Source organism: Centropristis striata, chromosome 22, assembly GCF_030273125.1.
Source record: "Centropristis striata isolate RG_2023a ecotype Rhode Island chromosome 22, C.striata_1.0, whole genome shotgun sequence".
Lineage (NCBI taxonomy): Eukaryota > Metazoa > Chordata > Actinopteri > Perciformes > Serranidae > Centropristis > Centropristis striata.
In genome coordinates, this window is record NC_081538.1 from 3,638,352 (window position 1) to 3,663,157 (window position 24,806).

The 24,806-nt window shown below is 35.9% G+C and overlaps 2 protein-coding genes across 3 annotated transcripts; one reads left to right on the forward strand and one right to left on the reverse strand.

Moving 5' to 3' along the window:
* Positions 1-2,434: 2,434 nt before the first annotated feature.
* On the forward strand, positions 2,435-13,026 carry mest (mesoderm specific transcript). Of its 2 annotated transcripts, none has more exons than XM_059325860.1 (12): positions 2,435-2,528; positions 3,885-4,074; positions 5,019-5,098; positions 5,825-5,902; positions 6,004-6,140; positions 6,238-6,296; positions 7,644-7,684; positions 7,800-7,870; positions 8,337-8,438; positions 8,521-8,597; positions 10,900-10,963; positions 12,351-13,026. In XM_059325860.1, exons 2-12 carry the CDS (start codon positions 3,921-3,923, stop codon positions 12,466-12,468), a joined length of 981 nt encoding a protein of 326 aa, XP_059181843.1. In that variant the 5' UTR covers positions 2,435-2,528; positions 3,885-3,920; the 3' UTR covers positions 12,469-13,026. The 2 variants fall into 2 exon arrangements, with proteins under 2 accessions (XP_059181843.1, XP_059181844.1); XM_059325861.1 differs by having other exon boundaries at positions 2,464-2,528; positions 3,891-4,074.
* Positions 12,999-23,941, reverse strand: copg2 (COPI coat complex subunit gamma 2). The gene is made up of 24 exons (XM_059325859.1): positions 23,815-23,941; positions 22,816-22,868; positions 22,620-22,700; positions 22,430-22,501; positions 22,222-22,301; positions 21,946-22,021; positions 21,674-21,766; positions 21,427-21,513; positions 21,109-21,266; positions 20,314-20,447; positions 20,129-20,196; positions 19,687-19,875; positions 19,373-19,468; positions 18,937-19,180; positions 18,448-18,523; positions 18,162-18,265; positions 17,871-17,996; positions 17,206-17,274; positions 16,881-17,062; positions 15,931-16,060; positions 14,973-15,070; positions 14,681-14,819; positions 14,325-14,423; positions 12,999-13,383 (listed from the first exon to the last, which is right to left on the reverse strand). The coding sequence occupies exons 1-24, from the start codon at positions 23,849-23,851 to the stop codon at positions 13,253-13,255; spliced, it is 2,622 nt and encodes an 873-aa protein (XP_059181842.1). The 5' UTR covers positions 23,852-23,941; the 3' UTR covers positions 12,999-13,252.
* Positions 23,942-24,806: the final 865 nt, after the last annotated feature.

A 24,806-nucleotide genomic window follows, 5' to 3' on the forward strand; every position in this document is an offset into this window, starting at 1 on the left:
TTTTACAACAGAGCAGCTTTTGTCGGGAGGGTTTGGCCTCTTACAGGTAGAAAAGCAAGCAGAATTGTCCTCTGTTTTTTTTCCTCCAACATGGAAGAAAAATGTGTATTTAAAAAAAATATTAAAGAGGCATTTACTTTGTGTTTTTGCACAATTATAGACCTAAAAAAACAAGAATTTCACATCCTTTTCAACAGTAAAATTGTATTATTTTTTCAAAAGCATGATTGCTGTATCCTAATGTAGATATAATTATCAAGGCTGAAATGGATCAATCATTGATTATAATACCAAATATTTTTTCTCAGAAATTATATTTTTTGGTCTTTAAAACATCAGAAAGAAGAGAAAAATGGCCATCAAAATCTTTTTTTCCCCTTGTGTCTTCAAATGAGCTGTTTTGTGTAACAGTTAATGCAATTAAATGAGTCAAAACAGCCCAAAAGTTTTATCTCAAGGTGTCATTATTCAGCAATTTAACTAAAAAAAATGCAGGCTTTTTTTTTTTTTTAAGTCAATAATTAAGTTTTCTATGTGAAATTTACAGTTTTCTGTCAAAACAGCCTAAGATATAAATGTCTGTTTCTAAAGTGTCTGAGAAATACTTGATGCACTGGATTTATTTGTTGCCTTCCTGCAGGAATATGCATACAGAATATGCAAAAAAAAAAACTTTGTTTGATTTAAATTGTTGCTAATGAAGTTCCTTATGATTTGATAATTAATTAATCAGTTTATAATCTCAGCTCCTAATGGAATCACTATACTTCGTTGCACATCCACGCCAGCAGAGGGCAGTAATCTCTTCTTCTCTGCCTGTAGCCCGTTAAACAAAGGTTGTGTATTGTTGAGATGAGTCACTCGCTCGGTGCTGATATTTTTCATTCTGCCTAGCAACACACGACTTTTATCGCTGATAAACGTTTCTGACACAAGCGCTTTATATTTGAAATGAATCCTTTCATCCGCTGTTCTTGAAAAGATGAGCTTTTATTTTTTTTAATTTTCGGAAATTGTTTTTATCTGATATCAATTACTGGTTGCCATTAAAAATTAATATTAAAAATTAATAACACACCGTCATTGTGTTACAGTGTTGCAGTGTTTATTTTATGGACAACTTGGATACCAAAAAAAATTAATATGATGCTAACCTTGTGATTAAAAAACAAAGGAAAATATCTTATTCACAATTTCATATTTTTCATATTTTACTTCCTTAAATGTGTTCATGTATTAAAAACATTTGACCATTATCATTATTAAATATGCCAAATAAAGTTCCGGCAGAAAACAATAAAAAATAAAATATATATATATATTTTTTTTTTTACGTGATTGTTTCTCATTTGTTTGTTGCTTGTTTTGTCAAAAATAAAAATATCGAATTCACATTTTATATTTTTCATACATTACTTCCTTAAATGTGTTCATGTATAATTTTTATTTATTATTTAATTAATTATTTTATTTTATTTAAATTTGCCAAATAAAGTCACTGCGGTAAATAAATAGAAATGCTAAAATATGTATGTATATATTATTAATTAATTATATTTAATTTATATTTAATTAAGTATATATTATTTAATTAATTGTTTTATTTTATTTAAATTTGCCAAATAAAGTCACTGCGGTAAATTAATAGAAATGCTAAAATATGTATGTATATATTTTTTACGTAACTGTTTCTCATTTATTTGTTGCTTGTTTTGTTTTGAAAAAAGAGAAGAAAATATCTAATTCACATTTTATATTTTTTCGTACTTTACTTCCTAAAATCTTTTTTACTGAATTAATTATTTTATTTTATTTCATTTAAATTTACCAAATAATGTTGCGGCGGAAAATAAATAGAAATCCAAAAATATATAGATTTTTTTTACGCGTTTGTTCGTCATGTTTGTTGCTTGTTTTGTTAAATAAAAAAATCAAATTCACATTTTATATTTTTCATATTTTTACTTCCTTAAATGTGTTCATGTATTAAAAACATTTTTTATTAAAGTAGTTCATTTAATTTAAATTTGCCAAATAAAGTTACTGCGGAACATAAATAGAAATGCAAAAAAAACAAAAACATTTCTTTTACGTGATTGTTTCTCATTTCTTTGTTGCTTGTTTTGTTTAAAAAAAAAAAAAAAAAAAAAAAAGGAAAATATCTAATTCACATTTTGAATTTTTCATGCCTTACTTTGCGCTCATGTATGAAAAAAATATTTATATTTGCCAAATAAAGTCGCTTGGGAAAATAAATATGAAAGCAAAATTCGTATGAGATTGTGCTGTAATATAATTTCCACGTTTATTTCAAATCCACCCTTCATCTTTGTATAACCATTCTCCGTCTTGTTTTGTGCATTTTACCTGTGCTGCAAACAAACAAACAAACAAAAACGGTTCGGAGATCCCGGTCCAGAGTGAGTCATCTTCATTTTTCTCTCTCTCTGCAAACCGTGTTTCTTTCCGCTCTGCAGGAATTTGTTCTGCAGGGCGAAGGTCTGCTAACGACAGGTCGCAACATTTCTGTGAGTACTGCAGTCTGCTGCACTCAGCTGGATAAAAACACATGTAGCCTGCTGTAGTGGTAGTGTAGAGCAGGATTAGAGCTGCGTGGCTCTCATGAGTTACTGTATTTTCCCTCTACATCGCTCATATTTAGCTAACTTACTGTACCGCTGTATCAATATTTGAGTGACAGGTATCTCAGTCTTGGCTCACACAGGTGCGTCAGATCAGTGATTCCCAACCGGGGGGTCCCGACCCAAAGATCCTCTTGATTTTAAGGGGTGTAATACATCTAATGTGTTAAATATAGTTGAGTCAGCATTTAATTCATTAGTGGGAAAAAAACAACTAAATAAGGGCTACATTAAACATTTATTCATTTATTTAAATAGAAAAATCACTATAGAAAAGTTTAAAAATAAAGGCTATCTCGCGATAATAAGGACATGTGTAACATCCCTCTTGCAGTATACACAGGTAACCTCACCTAGAGGTAACCTCACCTAGAGGTAACCTCACCTAGCGGTAACCTCACCTAGAGGTAACCTCACCTAGAGGTAACCTCACCTAGTGGTAACCTCACCTAGAGGTAACCTCACCTAATGGTAACCTCACCTAGTGGTAACCTCACCTAGCGGTAACCTCACCTAGCGGTACCCTCACCTAATGGTAACCTCACCTAGCGGTAACCTCACCTAGCGGTAACCTCACCTAGCGGTACCCTCACCTAATGGTAACCTGACCTAGCGGTAACCTCACCTGGCGGTACCCTCACCTAATGGTAACCTCACCTAGCGGTAACCTCACCTGGCGGTACCCTCACCTAGCGGTACCCTCACCTAATGGTAACCTCACCTAGCGGTAACCTCGCCTAGCGGTAACCTCGCCTAGCGGTAACCTCACTTAGCGGTAACCTCACTTAGAGGTAACCTCACCTAGCGGTAACCTCACCTAGCGGTAACCTCGCCTAGCGGTAACCTCGCCTAGCGGTAACTTCAGCGGCTACCTGTGTATACTGCAAGAGGGATGTCCTTATTCTCGCGATATAGCCTTTATTTTTAAACTTTTCCATAGTGATTTGTCTATTTAAATAAATGAAAAAATGTTTAATGTAGCCCTTATTTAGTTGTTTTTGTCCCACTAATGAATTAAATGCTGACTCATCTATATTTAACACATTAGATGTTTTACACCCCTTAAAATCAAGAGGGCTTCGCGACCCTCCGTGGATCTTTGGCGCCCCCCTGGGGGGTCGGGACCCCCCGGTTGGGAACCAGTGTGTTAGATGACCACGCTGTGTAGTAATGTGTAGCAGTCAGCAGTGCGGCAGAGCTCCATGATCTCACCTGCGTCTTACCTGCTGTCTTCTCTGTCAGAGGCAGGAATGAGACGCCCCCACCGCTGAGCTCAACATGAGAGAGTGGTGGGTCCATGTGGGTCTGATCTGCGTCCCGCTGGTGGCGGTCTACCTGCACATCCCGCCCCCCCAGCTGTCCCCCGCCCTGCAGAAATGGCACGGTGCCGGGGAGGTGTTCCACTTCAGGGGCAAGGAGATCTTCTACAGAGGTAACAGGCACGACTGTCACAGTTGTTGTTCTATATACACACAATTGTTCATTATTTCATATATATATGCATTAATATAGCTTTTTACCATACTGACATGTTAATAACATAATACTAACTATCCAGGTAAAATTGATCTGTTAAGGGGTAGGACTAGATAAGTTTTATTACTTCCTCCTACCCCCTTTCGAGCATGCAGAAAGTGTCTGTTTTTTTTTTTTTAATTTTGCTTTTTTGTTTTGTTTTTTATTTATTCATCTATTTATATTTAAACTTGTTTTGTTTTTTGCTTGCATGTTCGAAATAAAGACAATCAATCAATCAATCAATTTTTTTAATGAATGCCTAACAATCTAACAGTGATTCTTGAAGCCCTATCTTTTCAGATTAAGTTTTCAGATTTAAGTTATTTTATTTTTATTTATGTATTATTTAGTAAGCCTTATTAAATTATTATCATTATTATTATTATTATTATTATTATTATTATTATTATTATTATTATTATTATTATATTAGCCTTATTATTATTATTTGTACTAAGTTGTATATAGTATATTATTGTATATTGTATATTGTTAAATGTCTTTTTCTTAGATTGTTTATTTTTTATCTTTATCTTAAAAATTGTGTGAAAATTCGTGCGGCTGTAACAAAGAAATTTCCCCACTGTGGGATTAATGAAGTCAAATCTAAATCTAAATCAGAATAATTAATTTCATTTAATTATATGTAATTTTATTTTATTTTAGGTAACTATTTATTGTCACATTTATTGTCACATCGACGAAATGATTAACAGACTTAAGTATTAAATTTGACATTTTAGAGACATATTTCTTTTTTTATTTTGTCAAAAAATGTGCAAACCAAATATTACTGTGCCTTCTTTCACCACATGTTATGAACACATTTACCTTTTTTCTCTTTTCACCCCAAATCAGAGTCTTACGGTGCTTTGGGAAGCTCGGATGTCATAATTCTGCTCCATGGCTTCCCGACCTCCAGCTTTGACTGGAACAAGGTACCAACTGCACACACTCGGTGGCTTCTCAACTCACCAAACCATCATTCAAAACAACTAGGATCTGCATCGACAGCAACAACAAAAATCCCTTTTGAATTGCCAACATTTCTGCACAATTTATCCACAAATTGCCATCAATATTTCCTAAATGTCATTGTGTAGTGTGTCATCAAGTTTTATTGAAAAACAGTCTTAGTTAGTTTTACAATAGTACATTGATCATTCTAATGGTATAGTATATCCAAAAATGTATGTATATATATATATATATATATATATATATATATAAATTAGAGATTGTTCAAAAACATAATTTGGTGTATTTTGTTTAAAAATGCCTTAAAGCGCTTTATAGTACCGTATGTTTATCATGGTAATAATATAGTATGTAAAGAAACCCAAAACAAACAAAATGGCCTACTATAATGTCGAAAAATGTCATACATTATATATATATATATATATAAATTAGAGATTGTTCAAAAATGGGGAAAAAAATTACAAAAACAGCATTCAGTGTATTTTGTTTAAAAATGCCTAAAAACGCTTTATAGTATGTTTATCATGGTAATAATATAGTATGTAAAAAACCCCCATCATATTATAGTATGTCAAAACAAACAAATGTCTTACTATAATGTCGAATCATAATGTCATATAATATATATACATATATATATATATATATATATATAAAACCTGTTTGTGTTTTTCTGCGTACAGATCTGGGAGCCACTCACTCAGCGCTTCCATCGAGTCATTGCTCTGGACTTCCTGGGTTTTGGCTTCAGTGACAAGCCTGTGAGTACATTTTTATGTCAGTTAGAAGCTTTTATTTTTCTAGATTAATTAAGTAAAACTTGACTGACTCATTTGTTTCTCTGGCTGTCTGTCCGTCCCAGAGACCACACAGGTACTCCATCTTCGAGCAGGCCAGTGTGGTGGAGGCTCTGGTGGCTCACTTGGGTCTCAGCAACCAGCGAGTGAATCTGGTGTCCCATGACTACGGAGACACTGTGGCCCTGGAGCTGCTCTACAGGTGTGTACCTGTCTGTGTGCCAGTGGATTTATGTGAATTGTCTAATTGTCTAAATTGCCTAACCGTCCCTTTATTCTGTGTCCTGCTCCCAAACCAGGAGTGACCAAAACCGCACAGGACACCTGACCTTCAACAGTCTGTGTCTCTCTAACGGAGGTACGCTACAGTCTCTAGTCCTTATTCATGTTTTTTATGTTCTGTTATCAGGAGGTCTGAGAGTACCAATTATTGTCATTATTGATTGATTTGTTGTTTTTTTAAATTAAAATGTCAAAAATTAAAACCCACAGTCCAAATATCCACAGATATTATTTCCAAAACTATTATTTTCAAAGCTACTTTTTATTATTACTTATGTCGAAGAAAAACATCATAAAAGTAAAAGTAGTTAGAAATGAATTTACGATTGATCGATGAATTACAGCTCTAGTTATTAGTGAGGTATAAAAATTATTATAATTAGTTGCTCTCTCGAAACAAGATCTCCATTAAAAGTGAATATTAAAATCACCTACAATAATAACCTTATCTGTAATTAGTACTAGGCTTGATAAAAACTCAGAGAATTGTGATAAAAATTGTTAATATGGACTGGGAGGGCTGGTAAACTATGACTAATAGAATTGTCAAAAAGGTCAAATTTTAAAATGCCTAAAAAGACTTAAAATAGCCCGAATATAGTCTGTTGATACATGTTAGAGCATAATATGGCCAGAAATTATAGAAAAACATAATATCATGGGATGTCAAAAAATTTGACAGAAAAAATAAAGTCATACCATAGCAGGTTGATTTTTGGCAAAAATGGTCAAATGTTAACATGCCTAAAAATGCTTAAAATGGCCAAATTATAGCCTGTTGATACATTTTAGAGCATAATATGGCCAGAAATGACAGAAAAACGTCATATAATGGTTTGTCAAAAATTTGAAAAAAAGTCATACTATAGCATGTAGATTTTTGTCAAACATGGTCAAATTTTAAAATCCCTAAAATGATTAAAAGGATCCAGTTACAGTTTGTTTATATGTATAATAGCATAATATGACCAGAAATGAACACCACATTATGGGATGTGCATTTTTTTTTAAAAGTCATAACATTTGTAAATGCCCTGATATTCTTAATCAATCCAATCCAACCCCCTTTATTTGTATAGCACATTTAAACAACACAAACATCTCCAAAGTGCACCAATCAGCAATAAATAATTAGTGTATAAATCTAAAATGATGCCATAAATAAAACCATACAATCAAACAGATAAACATAGTAAAATAAAATAAAAGACGCAGTTAAAAGTAGTAAAAGAAATAAAAGACACAGAGGACCACAAAACTCACTTAAAAAGCCAAGGATTAACTAATTAATGCTGCTGGTTGAACAAAATAGACAATAATTAGTTACAGCTCTACAACAAAATACTTGAATAAGCACTTTAACTTCACACAGATGTCTTTGGTCTGTTGTGGAAATCCATTCTGACTTTTTCATCTCCAACAGGATTATTCCCAGAAACACATTACCCACGTCTGCTGCAGACAGTGAGTCATCTTTGTTTCCTTCATCCCACTCGTCAGCTCATGTGTAACTATGTAATGTCATATTTTACATCAAATTTCTCACTCAAACATTTTTTTTTAAATCTGTGTTGAAAAGCTTCTGAAGGACTCTAGCATCCTGGCTCCGGTTCTGACACGTCTCACCAACTATCTGATCTTCCAAAAAGGGTACGAGAACCAGAGTTTACTTCCACACTGGGAGATTAAAACATACAGTACAGGCCAAAAGTTTGGACACACACCTTCTCATTCAATGCGTTTCCTTTATTTTCATGACTATTGACATTGTAAATTCATCAAAACTATGAATGAACACATGTGGAATTATGTACTTAACAAAAAAGTGTGAAATAACTGAAAACATGTCTTATATTCTAGTAAGCAAAGGGTGGTTACTTTGAGGAATCTAAAATACAAGACATGTTTTCAGTTATTTCACACTTTTTTTGTTAAGTACATAATTCCATATGTGTTCATTCATAGTTTTGATGCCTTCAGTGAGAATCTACAATGTAAATAGTCATGAAAATAAAGAAAAACGCATTGAATGAGAAGGTGTGTCCAAACTTTTGGCCTGTAGTGTACATGTTTGAACCAGCATGTGACTGCAGAAATGTGCTTTTTTTATTGTCAGGATTGGAGACGTGTTCGGTCCGTACACGCAGCCCACAGACGCCGAGTTCTGGGACATGTGGACGGGTTTACGCTACAACGATGGCAACCTAGTGTTGGACAGGTGAGTGTTTGCTTTGTAGTCAAATAACCTGAATGAGTGTTGCTGCTCTTCCTGTTTCCTCACTTGTCTTCTTCTCTCGCAGCATCCTGCAGTACATCAACCAGAGATTGAAACACAGAGAGCGATGGGTGGGCGCTCTCACTTCCACCTTCGTCCCATGTGAGTTTTAGGTTTTTAGGTTTTATTTTATTTGCACAGAATTGTAATTAGAATTACACTACTGGTCAAAAGTTTTAGAACACACCAACTTTTCCAGAATTTAATTGAAAATGATGCAGTTTAATGTCTCAGTGTACTCTGAAATTAATGCACATTTGCAACATTTAAAATTCTTTATTGAGCATGATAGTGTTTTGAAAGTAAAAAAAAGATTCAAAATCACATTTTATGTTGGACTAAAGGACTAAAAAAAGACACAAAATGACAAAAAAGACACATAAAGACACAAAATGACTTACAAAGACATGAAAAGAATTAAAAAAATGGACAAAATAGCCCAAGACTCCATAGAGTTAAGTTGTTAACCCACTTCTTGTTCCCTGAAAAAGGCCTACTTGTATAATTCTGAAATGTACATTATTTTTCAGTTTTGGTTAAGCTTACCTTTTTTTATTTACCTCTGGCAGTTCACCACTTACCTTTGTACCCTTTCAAGCTGTTCATTTGACTTGAACTGCTTGAATTTCAATAAAAAACTGGAAAAATTGGGGTGTTCTAAAACTTTTGACCGGTAGTGTGCATAAAATGACAAAGATAACATATAATGTAAAGTGCAGGGAGAGGCAGAAAACCCAGATGGGTTTATTTATTTAAAGCCTCCACTTAAAATTTCATTAGAAAGTAAGAAACTGATAATAGAAAAAACAAATGTATAACATCAACAAGTTATAATGACAATAACAAAAACAATTAAAAACAAAAATGAACATGTTAAAAAAGTGTATTTGTGTATGAACTAGAATTTTAAAACAGCAGTTAAATGAGCTTTCAGACATCTTTTGAAGCATTTTACAGAGATGGAGTCCCTTGCCAGATGGGAAAAGGTTTTTATCCACAATTTCCCTAATCCCTAAATTGAACAATAAATTGACCTCTGCATGTCAGAAATCTTGGAGGATGAAGATCTAAAGACGGACGCGTTGGATAAGAGTGAATCTGAGTTCAACGTTGCATCCTGTTGATAAATCAGATCAAACACTTCCTTAACCCTTTATCAGGCAAAGAACTATATTTGGTAGTTAGAGTCAGGTAATATTTTGAGAAAAAAGTTGCAAATTTACTAGATTAAAGTGGCAAATCTACAAGAAAAAAAAGTCGCAGATTTAAGAGATTTAAAGTGGCAAATCTGTGCGAAAAAAGTCGCGATTTTCAAAAAAAAAGTGGGAAAAAAGCAACTTTTTCCCCCCAGATTCACCACTTTAAATCTCATAAATCTGCACATTTTTTTCTCGTAGACTTTTTTTCTCAAAATATTATTTTCGTATGGTTTTTTTTTAAACATTCTAGCAGTATGTAATATCCTCCAATATTCTCTAGGGTTGAAATTTGGAATTTGCAAGTATTTCAATGAGTGCCCTATTAAGGGTTAAAGTGGTGAATCTGGGAGAAAAAAGTTGCTTTTTTTCCCACTTTTTCCTCGTAAATCTGTGACTTTTTTTGCACAGATTTGCCACTTTAAATCTCTTAAATCTGTGACTTTTTTTCTTGTAGATTTGCCACTTTAATCCAGCTATTCTCAACCTTGGGGTCGGGACCCCAATTGGGGTCACGAGATGATTTCTGGGGGTCGCCAAATCATTTTGGAAGTCAGCTCTGTCTCCACTGTGTTCATGTGTTTTTGGTCACTTAATGTCTTTTTTTGGTCATTTTGTGTCTTTTTAGGCCATATTGTGTCCTTTTTTTTTACCCTTGTGTCTTTTTTTGATCATTTTGTTTCCTTTTTTGGTCATTTTCTGTCTTTTTTGGTCATTTTGTTTCCTTTTTTTGGTCATTTTGTTTCCTTTTTCTGGTCATTTTGTTTCCTTTTTTTGGTCATTTTGTTTCTTTTTTGGGTGATCTGAACTGTGCGTGTGAGATTGTGTTCAGTGAGTGGGGGTCGCGGACAACATGCATGTTAAATTGGGGGTCGTGACTCAAAAAGGTTGAGAACTACTGCTTTAATCTAGTAAATTTGCAACTTTTTTTCTCAAAAAATATTACCTGAAGTTACCAAATATAGTTCTTTGCCTGATAAAGGCTTAAGTTGTTCCAACACAGCAGCCTGCAAAGCTGCTTAGCCTGCGAGGAGAAGCCTCGTCGTCCATCTGTGATCTGGAGCTCGGGGGGGGAGAAGTGGGGGGAGGGACCAGCTACAAAGCATTAGCAACATTTAATCAACTAGCCGACTAATTGGGCACCTCCCTAGTTCCTCCCTCCCTCTTTTCCTCTATGACCTTCTCTCTCATCCCTCTTTGTCTTTCAGTGCACATGATCTACGGACCCCTGGACCCCGTCAATCCTCATCCTCAGTTCATCCGTCTTTACCAGTGAGTGCCCCGCCCTTTAGATTATCTCTAGTACAATCTTTTTTTTTGTTTCAGCTCGCTGGCTGAATGTGAATGAGGATAAATTGTGGGGAAAAGTAGTTTTATGAATAGGTTTGCAGTCATTTGACTTAATTTTTGAATGTGTGGGTTCGGGGTCAGTAATATTTACCTCAACATTCATGTTTTGTTGTTCAATGAAAGGATTGATTTTTCAATAAAATAATTAAATCTTCATAATGTTCTACTTACAAATAAATCTGGTGACATTTTTTTTTAATTGTAATATTTTGCATGGATAAACAAAATGGAAAACAAAATGTTTATGTTTGGATATGATAGTTTGTTTAAATTACCCCCAATTTCCAGTTAATTTCCATGGGAAGTTTCTGATTTGGAATATTTCCAAAATTCCCCAGCTTAATTTCCCCAGGTATAGTTTTCACACCCATTTATTGTTAATCTGAAATCCTGTGATCTGAACAACATGCAGTAAATTTTATGTAGAAAGTCTCCACATTGCTTATTTGGCTGTGAAATTTGTAGAATAAAAGTGGTTCTGGCACAAAGTTACCTACTTCAAGGTGCATGGAGAAGGAAACAACAAGGCCAAAAACATCTGTCTTTTACTGTATGTTGCAACTACAAAATCAAAAAAATTTGCAGGCATTCTTTTGGGTGGCAAAATTTAACGAGAGCTCAAGACAGGATTCAATCAGAGATGCACTTTTAACCCTGGTTTAGTCTGATAAATGTAGCAGCAAGCATTCAAGAGTAGAAACTGAGAAAGTGCCTAAGTGTCACTAATATTACCACAAGACCACAGAGGACATCACAACTTATTTATCTTAAATATTTGCTTCAAAAATTCAGTTAACTTGCTTAGCTGACTTTTCTTCTTAATACTCAGGAGTGCTCAGGTGTAGCAGAGGCAGAACCTGTAATTTTGGACTTAACTTTGTGAAAGTTTGTAATGACATTTGTCAAAAATGTCCCTTGTACTCACAACTATTGTATTAAAAGGGATGATAGATGGCAATGAGGGAAACTGGCTAACTGATGTTTTTGGGTTATAAGGAAGGACATTAATTTACTTATTATTTTTAATAATCAAAAAAATAGCTTTCTCTCAAAATGGAAATTGAGATTTTTGGAAAAAATTTTTTTTTTGTTTTTGTTTTTTTTAACGACTCTTCACTTCTTTTTTTTCCAGATGTGTATTTGCTACATCACTGTCAATTGTAATGGGACAGAGCATTTTCATTGTATTGTCTGTATTATGTAATAAGTAATTGGATATTTGTTTTCTGTGGCCACAGTGTTGTTTTTGTCTATGTTGGAAAATGCAATAAAAAATATTAATTAAAAAAAATGTCCCTTGTACCTGCAGGCAGCTGGTCCAGAGGTCGACTGTCACCATTTTGGACGAGCACATCAGTCACTACCCCCAGCTGGAAGATCCCACCGGCTTCCTCAACGCTTATTTCAACTTTATTCACTCTTTCTGATGGGATACTAAAATGCAACACGCCCCCAAGAAAGAAGACAGATCCTTAACAAGCTTGTTAGGTGCTTTGGCTGTTTTCGATGAAAGTTCTAATCGGTCCCATGCAGTGAAGACCTTTCAGGAGTAATGCTGCATTAGTTTGAGATCTAATCAGGAGTGATGGGCTAATTTACCAGCATCAATCCCTAAAATGTCAAGGACTACCACAGAAGATGTCAAATGTGAGCTAGAAACATGATTAAGTGTGCTCAATGCAACCGAATGACTAATTCAGTGTTAATTTATGAACCCTCTTTAAAGTAGAATACTGAAATTTATTCTAGGTTGTAATTTTTGAACTTATCTGTAGTTTAGACAGTTATGATTTCCTCCATCTCCTGTTTTTTGAGTCCTGTAATCAGCTGCATTCTGAATGAATTTTGATATGATTTTCTACATTTCTCTTGATGTCAATTTAAAGCCGAAATGTCAACTTTTCTTCAAATAAAACTAGTTTTGTAAAAAAGAAAAAAAGTGTCGGAATACTTGATGTACTTGGACAGACAGATTTATTGAAGATTTGACAGAATATTCTCATTAATGCAAAGAAAAAAATGAGCAGCAGACGATAAAGAAAGAGCTAAGAAACAATTTTCCGTTCATAAACTTGAATAAAAGTTTTTTTAGGCTGGATGGTGTCAGCATAATAAACACAATATAATTATATACTTAATTTTAGAGCTGTGGAAAAGATTTGAGTGACGTCAGAGTTTGTTTTATTGGCACAAAGCTGCACCATGAGCCTCTCAGCCCACCGAGGCCAGGATCACGTCGACCACCGTCTCTTCGGTGCTGCGGACCGTCACCTGCATGGTGACGCCGTCAGCCAGCGCCAGGCGAGCACGAACCAGCACGTCATGGCCTCCCCGGAACACACCTGAGAGGAGAGGGATCAAATCACACAATCATTTACCAGGCATTTTAAATGAAAAATACATTTTAAATGATTGAGGAGGTAAATTATCCTTTTTATAAGAGTATTTTGGTTTGGAAAATGCTCAACTTCAAGGCATAGAACATGCTTGGATTCAAATATACTCCTTAAAAAAACGCTTAATTTTAGCGATAATCTGGTATATCATCTACACCAGCTACTCTCAACCTTGGGGTCGGGACCCCAATTGGGGTCGCGAGATGATTTCTGGGGGTCGTCAAATCATTTTGGAAGTCAAAAGTCTCCACTGTGTTAAAGTGTTCATGTGTTAATGTGGTTTAGTCTTTTTGGTCACTTAATGTCATTGGTCATGACATTTTGTGTGTTTTTTGGTCATTTTGTGTCTTTTTTTGATCATTTTGTGGTCAATTTGTGTCTTTTTTGGTAATTTTGTGTCTTTTCTGGTCCTTTTGTGTCTTTTTTTGATGATTTTGTGGTCAATTTGTTTCCTTTTTTGGTCATTTTGTTTCTTTTTTGGGTGATCTGAACTATGCTTAGAAATTGACTGTCAAATTAGTACATGTTGTATTTATATTAGCATATTTTGATGCTTATACCATAGTATTTTTTATGAATGCAAGACGTTTATTTCTACGCTGTGATATTGCTACTTTTACTTTAGTTAAAGATGTGCACGTCTTTCATCACCAACTTTGTAAAATATTTGACAATATTTAGAAATCCACTAAAATCCGAAATCAATCTGCAGTATATGTAGGTGTGGCATCTGGTGTCTTAAAAACATTTAAATGTTACAACATGCAAGAAAACTGCATCTTGCATACAGGCTACATTTCAAGTGATTACATCTTTAAGAGAACTATTTCTTTTTTTTCTTTTTTTTTTAAAGAGTGACCAAACTGGTCCTGACATTCAACACCCACCAGCGAGGAAGAGGACATGTGAGTTCTTGTTTTCAGGGACTTTGTCAGAGCGTTCGCATGGCTGCATTCCCAGGAAGCTGATGATGTTACCCACCGCCTCTGTACAAGAAAACCACAGATGAGTCATGTAACACACTTTCAGTTATTGCATAAAGCTTCAAAGGCATTGCTGAACATGTTTCGTAAATCTCTGGAAGCAATTATGTGCAAAGATATACAGTAAAATAATCAAAATTAGTATGTGAAATATTAGTGAATGCTGAAAATCCAATAAAACTCAAAGAGAACTGGAATAACCCTCTGCACCTTGACCTTTCAATTTGCAATCATGATTTCAGGCTAATTTTCTGACTCACCGTCTAGAGTCCGTACAGACGCCAGGGCAAACGTCTCTTCCTTCTCAAACTCATCTCCCACTTCTTCCCATGCCGCTCCAAAGTTCGGTTTCAAAACCTTCTGGATGTGGTCTGCAACCGTCACCTCTAAATCTTCCAGCTGAAGAAGAGCAGAGCAGAGCAGAGGAGGATAAGCAACACAAGGACGAGGAGAGACGGAGATAGAAGAAAAGAATAACCTCATTGATGAAAATGCACACAAAAAATAACATTCTTCTTGTTTTGAGTGGGTGGATGTGTTGTGATTACGTACCACATATTCATCATCATAGCCGTCATCGTCAGGCTCTCCTGTGTTGGGGTCGCAGTCTCTGACCAGGTACTTCATAGTACAACTGAACGTACAAGACACTGTGGACAGATGGGACACGTCTTCAATCTTAGAGCCACGCTGTTCAAATGCACAATTTGCTGCTGAAAAGATAATATTTTGGACCCCATATTTGTACAAGCACAGAGCAGTCCCTTAACAAGGGACATTTATTGGATTTTTTTTTTTTAATCATTTTGTGCTTAATGCATAGGGCATACATGTTTGCTAGTGTTGTTCTGGATTTTCTTAGTTCAACACGTAACACGTTTTCAGTTATTGCATAAAGCTTCAAAGGCATTGCTGAACATGTTAAATCCCTGGAAGCAGTTATGTGCAAAGATAAATTAGTATGTGAAATATTAGTGAATGCTGAAAATCCAATAAAACTCAAAGAGATCATCATCATTTTGTGCTTAATGCATAGGGCATACATGTTTGCTAGTGTTATTCTGAATCTTCTTAGTTCAACCTCAGCTCCTATAATAAACTGTGTTCTATGCAAAACACAGATACATAGACTCTTATGTTCAAAAATGTCCACAAAAAACAAATGTTTTGATTGCTTTCTATTATTTTAGGCTTTCAATCTAGAGACCTGGCTTCAAAATTGTAGTTTTTATTGTTTCCCCCTGACATGTCCACCTAAAGGCATTCAAATTCTGAAAATGAATGAATCTTTGGTTGTTATGATTGGCTCTGATGTTGGCTATAAGATTTAACCTAGTAAAGCTTGCACATTAATAAAGGGTCAGCAATGTTTGCAGCTTTGGGCAGGTGAATGACTTTGATTAAACCGTTTGTGGTCAAAATGTTCTGAAGTTTCTCAGGCAATCTGTCCCTGCTCCAATGAGCCCAGTAACATCCCAGTAACATCCCAGTAACATCCCAGTGCACCTACCAGCGGTGGGGTCGTTATCAGGCAGGCGGACCAGAGTGTAGCAGGACCCGGGCTGACTGTAGGGGAGGTTGGCGGCTGGGATGTAGTGTAGCACCTCGTAGGACTCCGACGGCTCCATCTGGACGACGACCTGACAAGAAGAGCGACGCAATACATTCAGATCAGATTTGTTCTCGTGTTTTAGTTCAACCATTGTCTGAAATCCTGCAACATTTCCTAATTATAAGTCTATCTCTCTATATATATATTTTTTAACATGCTCTAGCTATCTTATTTATTTATTGTTTTATCTTTTTTATCTAGCTTTTTATTTTATTATATTTTACATATATATATATATATATATATATATATATACTTTCCATTGTCATTATTGACTTTTACTTTTTTATTCTTTTATTTTTTATTATTATTATATATATCTTTTTATCTTATTTTATTTTATCTTACTTTATCCTTTATCTAATTTATTTCTAACCTGCCTCCAGTGTTTCCTCACTGCTCAAGGTTCAAGGTTCAAGGTTCAAGGTACTTTTATTGCCATTTATGTAAAAAAAAACATATTGGAATTTGTTTCAGTAGTTACAGTGTGTGTGTTTTAAATAACATATAGTTCTCCATGTTGAGACGGCGCTTCCTTTCTTTGCTTTGTTTTTAATAGGATGGGTGGGATGAAGGTGGGTGGGGTGGAGGGTGTTTGTTTCTATGTTTTGTTATCTTTTTATTATCATTATTTTATTTTCTCCTTTCTTTTTTATGTTAAGCGCTTTGTGTTGCATCTCGCTTGTATGAAAAGTGCTATACAAATAAAGTCTGATTGATTGATTGATTGATTGATTGATAATACTCTTCTTCTTTTGGACATTATTTTAAATCTAAATATCCAACTGGATCTCCAAAACAATGAAACATAGAACATCATGAAGCATAATCCCCTGGTTCACTGGTACCTTCTGCAGGAGCTGGTCGTTCAGTGTGTTTGTGCAGTCGAACTGGAACACCATGTGCCTGGCGAAGGTGTGTTTGATGCAGCGCACCACATATTCTGTCTCCGCCTCCGTCAGCTGCACCTGTTCGGAGGACTTGAATAGCGGCCCGAGACCCTGGAACTCTGGGATGGCCGCCAGTTGTTCTGTAAAAACGCACAGAAAGCAGAAACATATTAAACCAAAGACACGGCTGTAATTTCATTAAATCATATCAGGCGTGTGTGTGTGACGTTGAGTATCAGTGTCCAATTACATCATCATAAAACTTTGCAGTTTATAATCTTACCTTGATAAATATCTTGGCGTGACGGAGCCAACTTCTCTGGCAGTTTGCTGGTGGCAATAGGGGCGATTTCTGGGAAGGAAAAGAAAACATTAATAGCTGCTTATGAACCATTAATAGCTGCTTATGAACCAAAATCAAAAATAAATAAATGTTTCGTCCCATTATATTTCTTTGTTATACACTTGTTTTGATAAATTACTTTTCTACATTTGATCTGAACTTTTATTAAAATAACAAAACTTTTAAAACATTTGCAATACAGCTTGTTCTTCATATATATATCCAATAATTCTCCATTTTTATATGATTTATTATTCTGTTTATTGTATTTATTTCTATTTTTTGTTAATGTATTCTTAATACTTGTACTTAAAATACTTCTTCCTATAGTTGTTCAATTGTGACTTATTTGTTGTAATTTGTCTCTTTATTTACCTTGGTATTAATTCCCCTATTTATTTATTTACTTTCCTATTTGATTTTCCCTTTTACTTATTTCTATCTAATTTATTTTCATTTGTTTAATGTATTTATGCATTCTTAAATGTATTTTACTATGTATTTAATAATTAATGTTTCTTTTTGTTGAATTATTTTTAGTTCTGACAGCACCCATCCTCCATACAAAAACTCAAAAAGATGAGTAAATAGTTGTGTGGTTGTACCTGTTTTGTGTTCTGTGATTGGAGTGGTGGCCAGAGGGACACTCTTCATGTCGAAAGCTTTCTCCGTGGGCTCCAGAGTGTACTGGTGCAGGGACTTCTCCAGTCCGGGGATTGAAACAGACAAACCTGAGAGCAACAACAGGAGACGTTAACATTAACATTTCTCACATCGACTGCTGAGTGTTGCACTACAAGCGGCCCGGCCAGGTGCATTTTGCAAACACGGTTTTAACATTTTGATCAGCAGCCACTACGGCCCACAAACACACAGTGAGACGGTGTGTTTCTCACCGTTGAAGATGTAGGCAGCATTCAGAGCCTTCTGCTTCTGCTGCAGCACGTTCATGTAGAAAGTAGCTCTGTCTCGCACTTCATCATCACTGTCCATCATGCACCTGTGACCACAGACACACATGTATTTAAGTCAGACTACATCACATATTCAAACACACTGTATAGTGTGGGTCTATTATCAATAATTCTCCACAATATGCTTTATTTTCCACAACAACAAAAGACTGGTGGGGGGAAATAGTCACGCAAGACAATAAATTCACAATTTGAAGTAAAGGAGTACCTCTGCATGAGAACCAGGACGCTCGGCAGCAGATCATCATTCTGAGCTCCAAATTTAGCCAAAGCACTGACTGCAGCTGAGGGAGGAGGAAGAAACAAACTGGTTATAAAAATGCATGAAAAAGCATGTAGAATTAGCTAATTTTGGATGAGAGAAGACGCCACATTCTCCCACACACCACAACACAACACAACACAGTAGCTGTGGGTTTTGAAAAATTCTGCAAATTTATTTAAGTAATGTAAGCTTCATAAAGCCTTTCATTTTCAAGACATTTTAAGACCTAAAATTCACATGATTGGATTTTAGACTTTTTAAGACCGTGGTTCGCCTTTAAGGACCTGCAGAGAGCCTGTATTAATCAATAAACAGCATGTTACATGAGGAATGCTGACATAGACAACTAATTTTTTAAAGTTAAAATAAACATTAAAATGACATTAAAAATTCAGCCCAGTGAGGCTCACACAGCATCCCACTCTGTCTCACCTGCACGAACAGCCTCGCTCTCCAGCACCACCCGGTTGAAGATGAAGCGGATGTACTTGGAGGGCTGGGGGGTGCGCGGGCCCTCTTTGCCCAGCAGGTGCAGGATCTTTGTGGCGAGCACGGTGTGCTCACAGTCCTCGATGAACTCGCAGAGGTGGGCCAAGCCCGTCTCTTTGCTCTCTGGGTTCTCCTCGATGATGCTGATGATGCAGTCCACGATGGCACGCTTGTACTCGAATCCACCCTGCAGGAAGCAGAGACATGTTTACTTTGAGTCTTAAACACAACTGCAACATACAATGACAACCTTAAAGAATAGTTATACACAAATCACCCACATTCAATCAGTTGTCTGTATGGGTGCATGTATGAGGAAGCTCTTCAGTAAGCAAAGACCAAAGTGTGAAGTTCACTCGTCTGTTAATGATCAACTTACGTCGTCTCTAAGCATGTTGGACAAGAAGTTCATCATGACGCTGTGCTTCCTGGGATACTTCTGGCACAGAGCACTGATGGCCTGCACCACCACCACCTGGAATAAACAAACATCAGCGACGGATTTAGAACAATTGAAATAAAACAAAAATAACATGATTTAAAAGTGGTGAATCTCAAATTAGAATGTTATCTTTTGTGGCCACAGAAGCTGAAATCCTGGGTGATAAATAAAACACCTCATCATGTATGGATTTAGTTGCACTGCATTATAAAATACAGAATAACCCTGAAAGTACAACAAAGGTGCCTGACCTTGAACTCGTCTGAGATCTCAGAGACAAACGAGGAGATCTGCTTCATGAGTCGATCCACGCTGCTCTCGCTGCCGGTCTTCAGCAGAGTGGTGATGGCCAGGGTGGCGATGCTGCGGTTCGAGTCTGTGATCAGGTTCTCCAGGTCCAAGTTGCACGCAGTCACGGCTGATGGATGCTTCATGGCCACCTGGTGGACACAAAGGAAATGACAGTGTAGTTATTTATTTGTGTTTTTATTCATTCATTTAAGTTTAAATAGTACATAAAGCACTTTTAGGCCTAATTTGTGTATTAAGTTTACTTCAAAAAGAACTTACAACCACTTATATGCTGCCTTAATGTATATGCAATTTCTAAGCAGCTCAGCAATATATCAAAGCTCGGAGTAATAATCTTATAAAAGAAGCCATAAGAAGGATGGATGGAGAGTATTGCTTTACCTTGTTCAGGGTCCTGACTGCTGCGTATCTCAAGGCTGCTTTGGGAGAGCTGCAGAAGAGCTGCAGCACTGCAGGAAGACAAATACATTCACAATGAGACACATCAACACATCATTCTGTTCTTTCAGTCAAAGGTACAAATTGAATGTAAAATGAAATTAATAAAGTGTGAGTAAACTACTGACCAGACACGGCAGGGGCCAGCTCCCGGGCAGTGCAGTTGGGCATATGGACAATAGCAGAGGCAGCCTCGTACACCACCATCTCATTCTTGTTCCTCAGGCAGCTCTCGATGAAGTCAAACAACGGGCTGTCATGACTGAAAACATAAAGACAGAAAAAAATGATGTTAACAAGACATCAACCGTGAAGTTTACACCACATATTAAGCCTCAAACTTTATTTATATAGCACCTTTCCAACAAATCACATGCATTTTAAAGTTCTTTACAAGCGAAAAAAAATTCATAAAATTCTAAATTAACCAATATAAAGATTTTAAAATAGGCAACCTGTGCTGCAGAACTTTGAACTGATTGTAGCTGATTGATTGTAATTCTCTGGATCATAAAAGTGTGCATCATCACTTTGTTGCTAAGTCAAATAGATTAACCCATTGAGGCCCGAAAAATCGCTGGGCGATTTTAAAATAAGCCTCTAATTTTCTGGAAATTCTGGAAAAATTCTGGGGAAAAAAAGTGTCAACTCTTCTACTAAATAATAGATTTTTCAGCCTCTGTAGCAGATAGATATGAAATTCAAAAAGGTATTTGAGAGCTTATACAAATACTACAAAACGACGTATCCGCTTTCCAGGCTTCAATGGGTTAATAGGGTCAAATAGTCTCACTATGGAGGAGGTCTTCAAGTGATAAAATAAAAACCTCAGACTACAACAGATACAAACAGCTGAATAATGCAAGTACCCAGAATCCTTGTGTGTCTCTGCTTTAGCATTATACTGCTGCAGATCTACTCACCCTCCCTCTGTTTCATCCAGCAGCTTGCTGGCAATCCTGATGAGCATGCAGTAGGCAAAGGGAGACTTGAGACCAGACTTGGTGAACTTGTTGAGCATCTTGGTGACAGCAAGACGATCGTTCTTCCGAAGGTGATACAACAGGCCCAGGGCATGGTACTGGAAGATGGGACACATACAAACAACACTTTTGACATTGAACTCCATCGCATACTTTTTTTTAAACCAGACACTGAAATATTAATTTCCCCTCTACAAAAAAATTAGATGTATGAAAATACTGAGTTCACATTTCCATGTGCTTGTCTAAACTACCCACCTGGACCATGATGTTGTCACTGGAAGCAGCCTCCTGGGCTTCATTGACCCAACGCTTCACCACATCGTAGCTCATCTTCACCATGTGCTGAACACACACAAAAAGAAAAGACTTCATAACTCACCAGTAATGACGTGATATACAATTATACAGAGACACAAAATATTAGTAGGATAAAATCTGAAATCCAGACCTCACCTATAAAGCTCTTTCTGCTTTTAAGTGTAAAACATTTCCATTTTCTTACCAGTGAGGAGACCAGGGCTGAGCTCGACACACTGGGCACCTTGTCAACAATAGCCTGCTTCATGTATCTCTCAATGGCCTGCAGCATAGTGGTCTGTGGAAAATTCAACAAACAATGTTTAAGTTTCTTAAGTCATAACAACATTATATATAGACAGGATTTGTTCGTTCTTGCATGAGAAAAGAAAAAAAGAAAAGGACAACAAACAAAAAAGAAAGAGGAAAAGATGGAGAAACAGGACAAGGAAGAAAATAAAGTGAAGCAGCACTCACATCTGTAATCCTGCAGAGGGCTCTGATAGCAGGTCCTCTGTATACATCCTCCTTCCCGGTCATGTCCTTGGTCAGGCTGTAAATACACAAGGTGTAATTAAAGACACTGTGACTTTAAAGAGAATGAAAGACATTACAAGTGTTACAAAAAACCTCTTCAGTAATTTAATTAGTCAAAGAGACCATGCCTATTTACCAGATTTCATAACAATATGAGTGAAATCTATTTCTATTTGCATTCAGGTGATACTTAAAGCCATTTAACATTATACAAACCTGCTAGTGACAATGATGACATCCTCGGAGATGTTGGCCATCTCTTTGATGGTCAGGTAGCACATCCTCCTCAGGGTTTGCTGAGAGAAAAATAAATAATATAAACTTGCTATATTTGTCTTTGAACACTGCATACGAATGGCTTGAGCTTTAAAAGAGTATATAACCCATAAACTAATGGATAATGAATGAATGGACAACATCTTACATCATTGGACTGAAAGAGCCTGGTCATCGCAAAGAAGGCCTCCGTGGCCTCTGTGGTCCCAAAATGCTCCCCCTGAATAGACAAAGACATTACAGTGAGCAAGAGTAACAACTTTAAGTGGGTGGACAGATACCAACTCATTGCAGAACAATAAAGAGCAACTTTACATTTTTTTCAAACAGCTTTTTACCTGGTTGAGGAGGTAGATAATTTTGGTGAGAATGTGGAGGCATCTTCTTGGGTTGATAGGGGTCTCATTGAAGATACGAGCCTGCAAACAAGAAGGGGCACCTTAAATTGGTTGGGATATTGTTTCTATAAAAGTAAGCAAATACTTCATGTCTTATATAATAGCAAATGTAAGCAATATAAAGTGCAGACTTTACCTCCTGCAACACGGCACTCTTCTCCAGATGCTGGAAAGGGTTCGACCCACTTCCTGAATGTCAAAAACAGCAGATTCAGATGTCTGTGCAGTTTAACCCAGTATTACTTTATTAAACTTAATTTAAAGGTGTTGACTAGAATGCTATGTTGATGTCCTCCAATGCTATGATAAACAGACTGGTCAATTCATTAGGTACACAGGTATAATGTAATGTAATTCAATACAAAAGCTCTGCTATGAATTCATCTTTAACAAAGTTTTTGTTGACACTGTCGGAAAGGCAATACATTTAAATTCTGCACTATAGAGGTTGTATTGGGTGGTGTTTTAATAGAATACATTACAATGAGAGGTATGATTAATATTCTGCCTTTTTCATGTATGCAAATACATTAAAATATGGGAAAGACGTCTCAATATAGTGCAGTCCCACCTCACTAATAAACATGTAGATAAAATAATACCTAAACATAATGTATGTAAAGGCAGAATGACAGAGCTGTTGTATCTAATCAAGTCACCGGTGAGTGTACATTCAGTACAAATGAACCGGGAACTAAAACAAACATGCAAGAAACACGTGTTACATTGAAGACAAATCTTATTTAATTAAAGCATTGCTGCAGATCTTTAAATTTTAAGGATGACACGTTAACGAGCAAAACTAGCATCCAGCTGGCAGCTAGCTTGCAGCGCTAACACTAAACCTAGTTCACGGCTGACTTAGCTTTGTGACAACATCAACGAATAGCGGTGCAAAACTTCAATACAACCGCAACTCAGTTTATAACTACTCTTCAATACCTGCTACTTAAATATAAAACAGCCTGCAAGCTGCGGTTAATGGACAGGGTTACTTTAGCTAGTCGGCTAGCTGTAACAAGCTAGCTGTAACAAGCTAGCCCTGCGTTAGCTTCCAAAGCATCAAACATCTCCAGACATAATTTACGTTTTTCAAACCGTGTCAGTGTTCAAGGTAATAACTCTCAGGTCTTACCAGACTCCTCGTCCTTCTTATCAAACTTTTTAATCATTATGTCGGAATGAAGCTAACGGACGAGGGCAAAAGATGCTCCCAGCCTCGGTCCAAGCGAAGCTACTTCCACGTAGCCAAAATGAAAACTCACTTCCGGTTAGAACGTCCACGTCAACGGAACATACGTCAGAAACACCTCCACGTCATGACCGGAAGAGGGCGCTGTTGACAATAAAAGTGATAGATAGATAGATAGATAGATAGAGAGATAGATAGATAGATAGATAGATAGATAGATAGATAGATAGATAGATAGATAGATAGATAGATAGATAGATAGATAGATAGATAGATAGATAGATAGATAGATAGATAGATTACTTTATTCATCCCCGAAGGGAAATTCGGTTGTCACAGGAGTTCGGTATTCAAGTACAATAAAATACAATAGAATAAAATACTTAGGTAGCATAAATAAAAACAACAATAGAAAAAAACACAGAATAGAACAAGGACACTTAAGAAGTTAAAAAAAGAACATCGGTTGGTAGGATGGTTGACAAGATGAAGGTAATTATACTGGTGATATGATGGCAACAAAGCTATAGTGACTAGACGGTATAATAATAATAATAATAATAGTACAGTATATATTACATATAATATAATATGTAATAATAGATAATAAACAATATAGAAATAAAATGAAAAATATAAATTAAGTAATTATAAGTAAAATAATATGATATATAATATATAATAATAATAGTAATAATATTATCAGGGTATTATAGACTCTGTATACAACTCTATACTTTATATTTATCATCAAACGTGTTCAGTAAGTATTTATTAGGATTGGTAACAATCATTTAAAATGTTACTATATTCAATTATGCAAATGTAACGATCATGGGCCGCTACATCGCAGTGTTCATGTGGAATAAAACGCATACAAACTTTGCAGGTATCAGAAAATAATTTATCAGGATTTATAAATAAGGACGTAACTT